This window comes from Sinohyriopsis cumingii, chromosome 6, assembly GCF_028554795.1.
Source record: "Sinohyriopsis cumingii isolate HCF-2022 chromosome 6, ASM2855479v2, whole genome shotgun sequence".
In the NCBI taxonomy this organism is placed as follows: Eukaryota; Metazoa; Mollusca; class Bivalvia; order Unionida; family Unionidae; genus Sinohyriopsis; species Sinohyriopsis cumingii.
In genome coordinates, this window is record NC_142966.1 from 19,485,592 (window position 1) to 19,502,291 (window position 16,700).

Here is a 16,700-nt window from a genome sequence, read left to right on the forward strand (position 1 = left end):
TTAGCCATGCAATCATTAACAATTTTAGGAAAATTAGCAAGTGATCTTTAATTTTTAATAAATATTTACTCATCTTAAAATTTTGTAATGAAATGGTCATAAGGTACAAGCTACACATGTTGATTATGATCCAGCCAGACAGTTCTAGAACTTGGTTAAACATAAGTAGCCACTATTTTGGAAATGCCATACTTTAAAGTGAGTATACTGCCCTGCATATGATGTTTTGAAGAAATATTTTGACAGATGTTTTCTGAATATTTTTTTGTTGCTTTAAAATCACAGCAACTTTCATCCATTCATGTTATTTGTGGGATGATAATTCACTTGCATTAGAAAAGTGAAACCACGTCTCATTTTGTTTGAGTTTACATATATGTGCAATAGTGTAGCATGATGTCACATTTTGCTATTTTTAAAAAAGCACATTATACAATATAATTTTTTTAAATTTTGAAGTGCAATGATTCAGTAAAGTTTTATTAAACTGGTAATATGCTGAAAAAATTACATTTTGTTAAAATGTAATCATGCAAAAATATTGCAATTTTTAGTATCTACCGGTAATACAAGCAGCTGTATTTATGCAAGATAGATACCAACCTTCTTCATGTTTTGGTGACTTTAGTTTGATGGAAATATCTCTTTTCACTTTTGCAGATGTATATTCCTGTATCTCCATAGTATCTTTTGGCTTGTCCCATAACGGAAGAGGTGGCACTGCACTTATCTGTTTCTTCCTTGGGTCAGGAGAAACTGGTGTGGACTGCGGCAACCTGGAATTCTGCATCCTGAATTTTTGTTCTAGATAACAGTAAACATTTCATTTGTATTAAAAAAGGTGTTTTAACTATAATGTAATGACTCCATTTACATTTTTTTAAAAAAAGGGCCATTTTGTAAATATTTTTATGGAAACCAGCATATATTTTGCCAGGAAATCTGGATGGATAAGGTTGTGTGAAAATTTTGTTTCATAAGAAGCTATGCAGTTAGAAATACTCATTTGACTTTGGTACTGTAATATTTGCTACATCTCCTTCTATCTTCTGTCAATCACATTAGGTACTGAGAAAAATTGCCTCCCTTTTCATTCAAGTCATCACTGAGACTACTGAAAAGTGACATTTAACCATAGTTAGATCAGTAGATACATGTATTTCCATCTTAATGTAATAGGTTGATGCTTCTAAGTCACATACATTTTCTTGCTCACAAGCTTAAGCCTTTTGTTGTATGTATTAAACTGAATGGGAAAAATCTATGTTCTTTTAAGTGAGTATATATTATACAAATATAAGTAAGAAGGAAACAAAATAAAATTCCAAATTTTTACAGCTGTATCTGTTTTTCACTTTTAAGAAATGCTTATGAATTTATTTTTATGAGTAGACATTCTCATGGTTCTGCACTTATATATATTTTTGTTGGTACCAACATTTTGCAAATGGGTGACAGGGTCCTACTGTCTTTAGAAAAGAATTTTTATTTGACGCTGCTTTCAATTTATGGTGTGTAGCAACCACTAAATCCACACAAAATTGTTCCCAAGACTTTATCAAAGTAATTTTATGTGCGCCATAGACTAAAATTATATTGAGGGCTGTGCCATGATTAAATGGACAGCTTTTACCCTCATCATTTTTTAAAGTGTCTCTGGATATGTCTATTTTATCAGACTATATTCTCTTGGAAGCTACGATGCATGTATATAAAATGGTAACAGTGGTTTATGCTTGTCATTGACAAAGTAATTTCACACTTAAGTGCACATAATTTGTTCCTGAGTCTTTGGATTAAATAAAATTTAGTTTTTTAATTATTACTGTGCAGAAAGAAAAGGTATTTAGTTAATGTGCAAAGAATAAAAATAATTTTGTTATTGAAATGAACTAAAAGGTTTAGGTACTATAAGGTCTCTTTTTGGCCCAAAAATTTAAAAAGTTTCAAAGACATTATTGATGTGACATTACCAATATTTGAGAAACCTAAAATTGTAAATGATTTGTAAATCTTATTTGATATGATGTCATAGGCATGTGCTCATGATATTATATTTGGCTGTAAAATGGCCATTGTATGCTAAAATTTGAGCTATTTAAAAAAAATTAAGGTGCTTCACATGCAGCTAGCAATCAAATTCAAATTTTTATCAAATATAAGGGTATGTATCTATTTTATTAGAATATTTCAGTTCCTGCATGTGGACCATGTGAAAAAACAATCAAATTTGGGTGCATCAGCATTCATTGGTACCTTGCATCTCTTCAATGGTCAAGTATTAACTACATCTAAACTACATTGTTTATGCTACAATGAATGCATCCAATAATTTTGACATATAGAAAAATGAATCACTGTAACATTATATTATTACAATAATTATTGTACAGTCAAACCATGAAATAAACATTTAATTTTATTTGTATGTTCATCCAAAACTGCTAATTTTGCCATATTTTCTGCATCTTCAAAAGAACAAAACAGATACAAGTTGATAGCATGTTTCATTTTTTGACAGAAATCACTTTTTTTTACAAAAGAATGTAACACATATGCAAGTTTCAAACATATTCTCATTTCTACTCCTAAACAAAAATAAGAAATTAGACAAACCATGTTATTTGTTCACCCCTGATGTTCTACACCATAAGGGCAGGACAATTCTAGTACAAACTATTACAAAAAACCTTTTTTCCTCTTTTTAAAAACAAAAACAAAATTGGCATTCAAATCTTGCCTGTTGTTTGTATTATTTTTTCATTTTCTGATCGTGTTTTGTGACATTTAAGTTCTCTAAACTTTGGGATGAGGTTAAGTTAAACATACAAGAGGCGCATGAAGGGAGTTAACCCACCACCACAAGAAAAACATGCAGCTTACGTATTATTTTACCTATGGGTCTAAAAGATAATGGCAGGATGATAAAAATAATAATACAATGTATCTTTCCAACTTTCTGAATTACTTCAGTACATAATTTCACAGTATCCTTGGCTTAAGACTAGATTTCGGTCTCCAGCTGAAAATAAAATAGAACAAAAAAAAGCCAATGCAGTATAGCTATTGAAGAAGTATTTATTTTGAAGAAAGGAATTATATTGCAGTATTATGAAGTTTTCTTGTAATGCAAAGACATGTTTGAGATATTTTTGTTTAAAATCTGGATAAATTTTTTTTAAAGGAGTAATTGATCATACGCAAAAGAGATCCACATGTCAACAAACTACCTATATATAATAATTTGCGTATCAAACTTTTAAGACACATGAGTGTTGTAGAGGTACAGATCATGACTCACTAAACCATCAATCAGCAGTTTTTGAACTTGCATGGAAGCATTACATTTTTTATCCTTTCAGATTTTTATATACAAATACATTTTCTTTCATGTTTTTCCTCCAGTAAGTTATGTTTCTTCCTCCTGCACTATTTCTTTCTTTGTCTTTTCTTTTCTAGTATCATCTATCCACCGATTTTAATTTGATTAAAAATAATCCTGAAAGCAATTTATTTTCTCAAACATTAATATAAAACTGGTGTACGTCTTTTCAAAGTTAAGTCTATGTTAACATCCTTACAAGAAGAAACATGTTACCATGTCAACTTGAAACTCAGTGCCTATGACATAGTTTATTTGAAGTACAAGGGTTTGGGAATACAAACTTCATAATGATAAAATGCTGTGGTGTGCATCTGTATATTTATAATGCACCATCCTTAACTTTGAATTCATTTATTGTAAAAATTTTATACTCCTGGGACATAAATGAAATATGATAGTGTGATTATCTAAAAAAACTAAATCTAGAGCCATTTTCTGATTATATGAATGACTAAATATACAAGAGCTAGGTTATAAATACCATGTCTTAAAAAGAGAGATAACATTGAATTCTAATTGTGTTTTTTGTCACATTATACATTCCAGAAACCCATCTGACATATAATAAGAAACTAGCACCAGTTCACTGATTGGATTGACAATAAATGTATCAAAACTGATATCTTCAGTTAGTGAAGTAATAAAACCCTGCAATAGTGCCTCACACTGTATAGTTTACAGATTTACAGATATCTCTTTCCCACTTTCTGTCTTACTCTCATAAAATTGATAGAAATATATTTAATGATCAATCATTATCATAAGGAAAATAATTTGTCCAAATTGTTAATATAACCTAATGATGCATAAACAAGTAGCTTTCGTTGCTAATACATTTAAGATTTTTAGTTCATCTCTATACACAGAATCAACATTTGGCTATTATTAATGTACAATGTATATTCACCCCATTTTTAAAAAATAATGATCAACAAAATATTGCCTTTTCTGGGGCATTTCTGGCAACAATACAACAGAAATTCAGCACTAAAAATGCTCATGTGCAAAGTGCTGTAAATGAAAAGGAAACTGTATCAGAGGTAATCAACCAAACCTAATGGAAATATATGTATACATGTAATTCATACATTGTTTCAAAACAAAAAAGTTTTATAAGTCTTATTATTGACTGTTATGCATATTACATTCCAATGCATAATTTAGGATAAATATGTTTCAGCAACATGCATTATATCAGCATTTCATGCTATACATTCATAATCCATGAATATAGATTCCATAATGGAGAAGAAAACAACAGGCAATTTAATTGTTTATTTTCTTTATTAAATGTGGTCCTGGATAAAAAATATCAAATATATATTTAAGGAAGAAAGAGGGACATATTTTGTCAACATAAGTTTCACCTGGATCTGAGTATGGGCTGAAAATGACTCTTACAGTAAATAGTAGTAAGTAGTAAGTATTCAAGCAAACAGTGACTCTCATATAATAGAATCCACAACCCTTTTGTCCGTTTGGACTCATTGTGAACTTGGCTTATGCTGAGAGAAGATTAACTGTTATGATTAAAGATCCTATCTATATTTTTACCTGCAGTACATCCTATGAATGGGTTTCATCTCTGGTTATGAGATAAATTTAAATCTGTGTTATTGGAAAGAGGATAATTATGGATTGTATGAATGTTTGCATATAAAACAGTGTTGCTGTCCAATATCATAGTGTAGATAATTTCAGTATGAATTATCATCTTATGATAAATAAAATGCTTCTAAATGACAATGTCACACAAAGACCACAAATGAAAAGCTTTTTTTTTCTAATTATGAAAACCTTGGTAATAATAATAATAATAATCATAAACTGCAATGTTCATATGTTGTTATTGTCAGGTTTCCTTTTCCCATTCATTATTTGTATGTACCACACACCCATTCCTTCTACAGTCATGACAACTGAATTGAAATTACATATTTATTAGTTTCTATTGCTTATAGTTTTAATAAAAGTATAAATACTGGTAGTACTGAAATTTGTCTGTACTGTTAATGTCTGTAGTTATAACATTAAGTTCAGAGACATGTAAATTTATTTGGTCTTTCTCATATCATGAAAAGCTGTTTCATAGCAGTGTACTTTGTCAACCAAAGATTTTTCTCTAAATAATGGTAGCAACTGAAATCTTTTAATAATTATCACTGACAGTCATAATGTATAAATAAGTAAAACAAATAACAAGACATTTATCCACCTATATGTTTAAAAAATGTGAGGATTGCGCCTTCTTGTCTGTCTCACCATTAGTAATCCAGAATATCCCCTACATCATTAAAAAAAACAGACTTAAAACTTATTGAGATATGATTATGGGTAGTCTTCAATATATATATATATATATATATATATATATATATATATATATATATATATATATATATATATATATATATATATATATATATATATATATTATATATACATATATAGTGCTTTTAAAATTTTAATTATGACTCATTGGATGGAAACCTTTCCTGGGGATAGTTATTTTATTTGTAAAAAATCTAAAGATTTGAAGTCTTGCAGGTAGAGATCTGAAAAAGTTGGTTTGTGTCATCTTGAAAGCTAGTGCTATAAAGTATGCATTGGAATTATGGGTTATACTCTCTTGTCATTCTGATGGATAGTCCCTGTGGTAGTAGTGGATGAACACCAGTAAATTTGTCCAATTTGCCACCTTATTGGTTCTAATTTAATATTAAAAGTGGACATTATTATATTTGTTTGAAGTTGTGACTTGAAAACTCAAGAATGCAATAATAGAAGAAGAAAAAAAAAACATGGTATAGCCACACATCGTGACTTGTTGTTGTTGTTTGGAACTTTCATGGACCTATCCATAAGATCAGGCCTCAGGTCTCAGGTCAATATCACTTTTCTGTGTCCAAACTGTCACCCAGAAGCTTTTGTTAAAGATCATGGAATAAAATGTTTCCCCCAGAGGCTGTATAAATTGTACCCATCATGGGTATTAATATCAACAAGACGAAAGTCACAGTATTAGGATTGTAACCCAAAAGAACCTCATAACTTCTGAATGTGTCCTTTATTTTTCTTGGCATTTTTATCAATGTTGTTTTGATCACAGATCAACGTTATATATTTCTGTGCCAAGGCTCTAGCTTTCAAAATCTCAAGGATTGTGAGTTGAAACTGTATTTATTTATGCATCATGATCTAAGGACATGGAACATGATACACTTTTATGATCCAATTATAAAGGCCAGTGTCATTGTTCATGATTGGGCTGAGGTTTGGAAGCTGTTTAATGAAAATCAAATATTTTGGAAAGTGTGTCTTGTACTACTATCAAGATTCTCTCTGCAAATATAAGGCCACATTCATCTCAGGGCTACTTATTTGTGATGTCAAGACTGTTACATTGAGCCATTAATAGCAGTATTATGAGATACTGCATGATTTACATCTCAGTTTATTGTGACTTTCATAGTCCTAGCCATAAAATTACAGTATGCATATATTTCTTGCTAAGTTTTAAATCAAGGACACAAACTGAATATACTCCTATCCATTATCTAACAGTGTTACAAATACCACTTTCATAGTTCTATTAAATGTTATGGTATTTGATTTTGGTATCCAAGCTGTAGCTCTGAAGCTGTTTAAGAAATTATAAAGAATGTACATGTTCTGTTACATTGAGTGTGTTCCCTACCATGGTTTGTGTAAGTTTTCAAGGTCAAGGCTGAGGCATGAGCATCTGCTGTGTCATGTTAAATTATGACATGACTATTGATGCATTGTTACACCCAATCTGTCCATCCTTCAATTAACATTTGCTTGTCCAGCCCATAACTATGTGACAGCCGGAGAGACTGCATGAAATTCTGCCAATTTTGTATAAATCATGACTAGATGTTGTCACATGTCATACATGTTCCCCTACCACTAAGTTAAGTACACAGAAAGGAAAGGGGAAATGTAATTTTTTAAAATTTTCTGGAGGATAACATTTAAACTACTGAAAATATTTTTTATTTTTACTTGAACAAGTTACGTGTCATAGAGATACCATAGCCACGGCTTCAGTGTCAAGGTCAATGTCACTACCAGGGAATATATAAATGAGTGATCTTTGCCTATGTGCAGGTATAACAACTGAACCAATGAAGGTATTTTCATGCAACTTTAATCTGCAATATATCTGGACTAGATACTGTCTTATGTATTTATAGTCATACCCTCTGTCTCCATGGATAAGGTTAAAAACAAGGGAAGTCACTGACCTGTTTCCTTATCTAGGCTGTCACATTTTAACTACCTAATATATTTTGATGAAGTTTTATCTAGCACCACACCTTATCATGCATCTGACAGGTTTGTAGCTCTAAGGTCAAGATAGATGGTAGGGAAAAGGGCATGAAATGTGCATGTTTTGTGGTATGCTTATTGCATAAAACCTCAAGGTTGCATCAAATATCACTGTTTTGGTGCCATTTTCAAAATTAAAATTGTAGACTTTTACCATCAATGTATGTAAGATTTGAAATTTTGGGTGCTTTGAGTATGTGCATCTTTCTAAGCTACCTTTGTAGTGGAGTTTTCATCAATTTTCTATATATGCAGCTAGCAGTATGGGGTTAATAATGCATAACTGAATATGAGGAGTGTTCCATTAACTGCTAGGAGCTTCATAGAAAATGAGACATGACAAGTACACTAACACATTATTCATCTATCATCTGTCCAGTATAAACTTATAAAGTGACAAAAACTTTAAGAGAGTATGACATTTTCTGCACTATCTGTATCTATGGAGAACTAGGAACTGCTAAGAGACCTACCATTTATTTAATGGCAGGGTGGGAGTGGTGTAACATGGATTGTCTTTCAAACCAGAATTTTGAGTCTGTTACCTCAACTTAATTAATTACTTTCAACTAATATAATGGATATAATAAAGTTTTCTCCACAAGTCTGATTTTACACAGCATAAGTGCAATATTATTTTAAAAATTATAGAACTCAAGCAAGAAAACAAAAGAAAAAAATATTGAGTATATTGTTCACTGAAACCTGGGGCTGGTATCTTCCAAGAGAGTACCCTTATTCCACAACCAGAAGGTGCAGAACACATGGATGTTTTGCATGTGCTTGTCTTACCATTAAAATCTAATAATCCAAGAATAGAAGCTCTATGAACTGTAACAAAGGTAGGATTTAAAATTCTTATTACCATATAGATTAGTGTATGTACAAAGCATGTCCATCTATTAATTATATAGACCCATACCTGTTATTATATTATGTACTGCAGATCTAGGTCTACTCCATACCCATGAAATCATTGATACAACTATATATTTTATGAAAAATCACAAATATGATTAGTCATGATAAGCCCTTAAGGAAAATAAAGTAGCCATTCCAAAAATAAAATACTCAGCATTATAATGAATTGAGGACCATAATCATGTCATATCAGGGGCCATGTGCTAAGAATACCGAGATGCCATACTGAAAGGCATCAATTTTGACAAAGAAAAAGGATTACAATACATAGGGCAAACAATTTAGGATCAGGGTGATGAAACCTGGATAAAATAATTGTTGCTTTATCTGGGCAAATTTATTTAAAGGCATTTGAAAATAAGCTATGTAATGTAAGTTACATACTTCTCTCTGCCATTGAAGTGTACAGCGGTGATGAATAGGCTTTCCGAGCTCTCCTTTCAACAGCGAGTTCCTCAGATCTCTTTCTGACAGCATCACGTTTTTCATTATTCTGAAACAATCAGTATAAAAGATCAGTATATTCTGAAGTGTAAATTTCTGCTACAGATTATTCGTTTTATAAACAGTTCAGCTTTCTGTTAGCAAATATCTGATAGTGATATCACATAACCAGCACAAAGAGGTTACTTTGACTTTTCTCAGAGGCTGACTTCACAAACAAATGCAGTTCAGGGTTTTCATTGATAACAATAAATATAACTGCATTGCATAAATGGTACATGTGGATTAACATCTTTGCTAAGCAGGGTTTAAGTGTCTGAATTGTTTGATCTGTATTTCTCTCTACACCTTCGCAGACCGATAAGCTATTTTAGGACCTTGTACTATTGACTACCGCCTCTTCTTGAGGATACAACAAAGAAACCAACAGATTAGTCAACTCTGTAAATCGTAGTGTCTATTGATATGGCTGACTTTGGAATGAAACGTAAGTATCAGAGTGATTTGGTCGCAGTGACCACATCCAATAAAATCTCGGAAATTCTTGAATAAAGCCCATAAATAGAATATTAATTTGTAAAGTTTTACAGATGGATAGAGAGTTAAAATATGGCTTGTAAAAATATCAGATGAATGGAAGACTCATTAACCGAGTACAATTTGCAATGAACAACATAAGAATGTGTGGCAAACTTTCATCTAATATTCTCCAAAATAAACAATCTTACTGGAAAAAATGTCCATAAAATTTGTTCTTATAACAAACCTTTAAAAAAAATGTATTGGTTCAGTAACTTTAAAGATTTAAATATTATTCCTCTCTTTTACCATTAACAGAGTTTAAAATTAACAGTATAAATGCTAGCTACTTAATTTATCATTCTTGTACAACCTACAAAGGCTTTATTGTTTTTAAAAAAGCAAGGTCTCCATTTAAATCTACGCTTTAAGACTATAAATTATTGCATACAAATCATTTAAATCTATGCCTTAAGACTGTAAATTATTGCATACAAATCATTTAAATCTACGCTTTAAGACTGTAAATTATTGCATACAAATCATTTAAATCTATGCCTTAAGACTGTAAATTATTGCATACAAATCATTTAAATCTACGCTTTAAGACTGTAAATTATTGCATACAAATCATTTAAATCTATGCCTTAAGACTGTAAATTATTGCATACAAATCATTTAAATCTACGCTTTAAGACTGTAAATTATTGCATACAAATCATTTAAATCTATGCCTTAAGACTGTAAATTATTGCATACAAATCATTTAAATCTACGCTTTAAGACTGTAAATTATTGCATACAAATCATTTAAATCTATGCCTTAAGACTGTAAATTATTGCATTCAAATCATTTAAATCTATGCCTTAAGACTGTAAATTATTGCATTCAAATCATTTAAATCTATGCCTTAAGACTGTAAATTATTGCATACAAATCATTTAAATCTATGCCTTAAGACTGTAAATTATTGCATTCAAATCATTTAAATCTATGCCTTAAGACTGTAAATTATTGCATTCAAATCATTTAAATCTATGCCTTAAGACTGTAAATTATTGCATTCAAATCATTTAAATCTACGCTTTAAGACTGTAAATTATTGCATACAAATCATTTAAATCTATGCCTTAAGACTGTAAATTATTGCATACAAATCATTTAAATCTATGCCTTAAGACTGTAAATTATTGCATACAAATCATTTAAATCTATGCCTTAAGACTGTAAATTATTGCATTCAAATCATTTAAATCTATGCCTTAAGACTGTAAATTATTGCATACAAATCATTTAAATATACGCTTCAATAACTGTTAGGTGTTGAAATGTATCAGTATGCAAATAAACAGGTAACAATGAAAAGATCACATTCCAATTTTCTTATATTTTCAGGAAATTCTTCTGTGCTTTATAGTTTCAAAACATGTTCATAAATTAACAAGCATAATTAATGAAAAAAATTATGCATATTAAATACATCAATAAAGTTCATAAAAGCAAAATGAAGGCATCTTATCTGAAAAAAATCAAAAGAAGTTTTGAAAAACTGGAACACAAAATAATCACTTCTTATTAGATAACTACTCTTGAAATAATTTGCATTTTTCTTTAAACCATTCTGAGACATTAATTACAATTTTGAACTCTCTACACAACTATATATATCTATTATGTAACTGAGAAAATTTCATTGGCTTGGTAGTTTGGTACAAATGTAATTTCATTGGGTTGGTAGTTTGGTACAAATGTAATTTCATTGGGTTGGTAGTTTGGTACAAATTTAATTTCATTGGGTTGGTAGTTTGGTACAAACGTAATTTCATTGGGTTGGTAGTTTGGTGCAAATATAATTTTGAGGGGATGTTTCTTTATACATACCATTCATTAGGACTGTTAATTTAATCTGTTTCAACTTTTGTGGATTTTTCATTACACCAAAAAGTAAATAAATTTATATACACAATGAAATCTCTTGACAACAAAGTATAAATCTAAATAAATCTTCAGACTATTGTATAACTAAGTTACAGTCAACTTTTACTAATCGAATAAAAAATCTTTACATTAAAAGATTTAATAAACAGACTGTTGAATACAGTTAAATTGTTATATATGTGCAACAAAACATGATAATTTTGTGTAAAAATATCAAACTGTTATACATGTGCAACAAAACATGATAATTTTGTGTAAAAATATTAAACTGTTATACATGTGCAACAAAACATGATAATTTTGTGTAAAAATATTAAAATGTTATACATGTGCAACAAAACATGATAATTTTGTGTAAAAATATCAATCATGCATATAAATTACTCATGCATATAAATTACTGAATCAGTTAAAGATTAAATCTTCAGGGTACATGGTGGGAGTCTATGACTGAACAATCCAGACAACTGGAGTCCAAATGGTTGACTTTCTACTATTACGGCTAAGATTTTGAATGAAAAAAAATGTCCCCAGATAAAATGAAGCTGGATTAATAAGACAAAACTGTAATCCAATTTATGGACTGATTCCTAACAAGAGGGTCCATAGTCACACAACTGAGCACCAAACATAAACATCCAAACAAAACTTCAAAATGGAAAATCTTTCTTAAGATAATGAGAAAATCTGTGTAATTCTAACATTGCTCAGATTCAGCTATAGAAGATCAAATTGAAATTCAAGAGCGAATTCAGTAACTGCTTGGACAGTTTCATTAGTATGGGGAAACAACGACTAAAAGATTTTAAGTGAGATCAAGAGATAATATCAGAAAATCAAAATGATCCCTGATTTTAGGCAAGTTGGTTATATTTGTTACCAAACTAATCGATACTGCAAATAAAACAAAAAGGCTCAAATGGGCCCAAGATTGACTTTGACTGATATCTGCTTTAAATTGTTAAATGCAAGAGCAGTTGGGAGAAAAATCAGGGATAGTAGGACACTTTCTGCAGAAATTTCTACCAATGCTGTTGATTGCCAATTACAAAAACTATTATTTCAAGGTTTCTCAAGGTTTTTTCTTCATCTTCATCAATATTTGATGGTACATCAGCATCGTTTATCCATTACTGAAATGTCTCTATGCCAAGATGATTTTCATCCAAGTTGGGCAAATTCTATTTAGCATATTTCTGAGATAAAGTGGTGTACTGATTTTTTGTTTTTAATAACAATAAGTTGTTTCAATCGAATTGGTACAACTCTGTTGCATGGTTTTTAAAATCATTAAAGATTTTATATTTAGAATAAATGTGAATCAGTATCATTGGATTGGTACAAATTTGAAAGTCCTTAATACCAAAATGTCTTCCATCAAATATGATAAGCATCATTGATTGGGGATCATTTTTATAATTTGATAGGGATCATTTGATTGGGGGTAAGTATCATTTGATTGGGGATAGGTATCATTTGATTGGGGATAGGTATCATTTGATTGGAGATAATTTGATTGGAGATAAGCACCATTTGATTGGAGATAAGTATCATTTGATTGGAGATAAGTATCATTGACTGGGGATCATTTTATTGGGGATAAGTATCATTTGATTGGGGATAAGTATCATTTGATTGGGGATCATTTTTATAATTTGATTGGGATCATTTGATTGGGGATAAGTATCATTTGATTGGGGATAGGTATCATTTGATTGGAGATAATTTGATTGGAGATAAGTATCATTTGATTGGGGATAAGTATCATTTGACTGGGGATCATTTTTATAATTTGATTGGGATCATTTGATTGGGGGTAAGTATCATTTGATTGGGGATAAGTATCATTTGATTGGAGATAATTTGATTGGAGATAAGCATCATTTAATTGAAGATAAGCATCATTTGATTGGGGATAAGTATCATTTGATTGGGGACCATTTGATTGGGGATAATCATCATTTGATTAGGGGGATAAGTATCATTTGATTGGGGATAAGTATCATTTGATTTGGGACAGGTATCATTCGATTGGGGGTAAGCAGTATTTGATTAGGGGGATAAGTATCATTTGATTGGGGGTAATTATCATTTGATTTGGGTAATTCTCATTTGATTGGGGGTAAGTATCATTTGATTGGGGATAAGTATCATTTGATTGGAGATAATTTGATTGGAGATAATCATAATTTGATTGGGGATAAGTATCATTTTATTGGGGATAAGCATCATTTGATTGGGGATAAGTATCATTTGATGGAGATAATTTGATTGGAGATAAGCATCATTTAATTGAAGATAAGCATCATTTGATTGGGGATAAGTATCATTTGATTGGGGACCATTTGATTGGGGATAAGCATCATTTGATTGGGGGTAAGTATCATTCGATTGGGGGTAAGCAATATTTGATTAGGGGGATAAGTCTCATTTGATTAGGGATAATTATCATTTGATTGGCGGTAATTATCATTTGATTGGGGTAATTATCATTTGATTGGGGGTAAGTATCATTTGATTGGGGATAAGCATCATTTGATTGGGGATAATTATCATTTGATTGGGGATAATTATTTGATTGGGGATCATTTTCATAATTTGATTGGGATCATTTGATTGGGGATAAGTATAATTTGATTGGAGATAATTTGATTGGAGATAAATTATATTTGATTGGGCATAAGTATCATTTGATTGGGGATAATTATCATTTGATTGGGGATAATTATCATTGGATTGTGGATAAGTATCATTTGATTGGGGATAAGTATCATTTGATTGGGGATCAGCATTATTTGATTGGGGATAAGTATCATTTGATTGGGGATCAGCATTATTTGATTGGGGATAAGCATCATTTGATTGGGGATAAGTATCATTTGATTGGGGATAAGCATCACTGGATTGGGGATCAGTATAATTTGATTGGGGATAAGTATCATTTGATTGGGGATCAGTATCATTTGTAAAAGAATCTAATGTGGCCTATGCCACAGCTTTTTCTATTAAACTGGGTCAAATGTAACGAGCAGTTTCTAAGAAAGAAAATAATTTAAAGGCTTTCCTATTTCTAGATGTATTTGCCATATTTAATGGCCGATCAGCATTTTTCATATAAACTTGAAAAACATGATTTTATTCAAACTTGGACAAATTCTGTTGAGCAGTTTTGAGAAGATAGGTGGATGGTTTTACAATCTTTATTTATGGCACCCTTATTGGATGGTGGATTGACATCCATTAAAAACTGAAAGGACTTAATTACAGAATATACCCAGCAATACTATGAGAATTGGTCAAGCAATTTTACAAAGCAATTGTGAATAAATGACAAATGATGCATGAAAGACAACAATGTCAGCTCATCTGGCCTAACAAATATTCAGTAATATTGTGTCTTATTAACATTTTGTAATAGAAAGATTCTATAAACATTAATGATCATCTCAAATGTCTGTTCCAGAACTGGTTAAATATTAATAACTTTTATTTCAAAAGTATCGCAATATGTGACAAGTCCAGAAGTGGACCAGTGAATGTTGCTTTTCAACAAGCAATGTGAACGATCCTATGTTTATCATCTTACCGGAATAATTCTTGCTCTCAACAATGATTACAGTTATTTTCAGCCTGATAATCTCCATTGTTTCCCAAACAAAGTAATTACAGTAAAACCTGTTTTACAGCTGCCACCAATGGGAAAAGGCTGAAGGGACCTCTGTAGAGAGGTGACCTCAAAAGGCAGGTTCAGCTCTCAAACTTGGTTCATGACAAATGCATGCACTATGCACCGAATAGCAATGTTAGCATTAGTAATAGTAGTAGTAGTAGTAGTATCATTATTTTTATGCATGAAAATATTATTAGCAGTAGTAATATGCTACCAAGATATAAGCATTTAGTGTAAATATTTATCAAAAACAAAAATAACAAAATAATAAATTAAAAAGTTCCACACAAGATTACTGTATTCTCAATCTAACCCCACATTTACATGTACATGTACATTACATTATTACTGTGTCTCTTATCATTGTCTCATGTGTCGAGTTTCTTGCAAATTTTTAGCAGTTCCTTTCATTTGCATCCAAATATTACCTATGATTGGGGAACACATGACTGACTTTTTGTTAGTCCAGTTGGTGAAATTAGGCAAGAAAACAGGTGTTCACACTTCAAACAACCGCAAGATAAAGCAGTTGCTCAAACTCTCAGAGATCAAAAGACAGTTGGTTTTTATGAGAAATTTGATGATTAGGGAATAAAAAGAAGCCTCCTGTGACTTTTGATTCACATAATGTACCTTGCCATACCATATACCATGCCTTGCCATACCATATACCATGCCTTGCCATACCATATACCATGCCTTGCCATACCATTTACCATGCCTTGCCATACCATATACCAATGCCTTGCCACAATATATACCATGCTTTGCTCATCAAACATAAGAAGTTTAATATGCATACTTGGAGCAGTCTCTGCTGACATGCTCCAGTGACCACAGAAGGCAGGGTGGAACCAATGCTTGGTTAAGAAAAACATTGCTGCAGAGAATGGAAGGCACAGTGAAAACAATATTTGGTTCATAAACACATGACCACTGACCACCGAGGACAGATGACCATTAATTAAACGACATTTATATTGGAAATTTGCTGGTGGGGAAATTAGAATGGCTGTTGTGAACAGGTGACCGCTTAATATGTGATCATTAGGGTACGTTTTACTGTATATTATTTCAGTTTGTTTTTTGTAAAGCGTGTTTGTTTAAAGAAAAACCATCACAAACATAATTAATATTTTCTACATAGGAACTCACTAAAGTGTTATGTCACTAAAATACTGAAATGTTACATGAGGAAATTACTAAAATGTTATGTCACTAAGAGCTGAAATGTTACATGAGGAAATTACTAAAATGTTATGTCACTAAGATCCTGAAATGTTACATCAGGAAATCACTAAAATGTTATGTCACTAAAATCCTGAAATGTTACATCAGGAAATCACTAAAATGTTATGTCACTAAAATCCTGAAATGTTATATGAGGAAATCACTAAAACGTTATGTCACTAAGATCCTGAAATGCTACATCAGGAAATCACTAAAATGTTATGTCACTAAAATCCTGA

At 31.0% G+C, this 16,700-nt stretch overlaps 1 protein-coding gene across 1 annotated transcript in view; it reads right to left on the minus strand.

The window, feature by feature from the left end:
* Nucleotides 1-16,700, minus strand: part of LOC149796461 (uncharacterized) — a 170,775-nt gene that overhangs the window by 112,083 nt on the left and 41,992 nt on the right. Inside the window, exons 4-5 of the mRNA XM_089960569.1 lie at nt 9,044-9,152; nt 604-804 (exon numbers count right to left, since the gene is read on the minus strand). Coding sequence (XP_089816695.1) covers nt 604-804; nt 9,044-9,152 — 310 coding nt within the window. The remainder of the gene's footprint in view (nt 1-603; nt 805-9,043; nt 9,153-16,700) is intronic.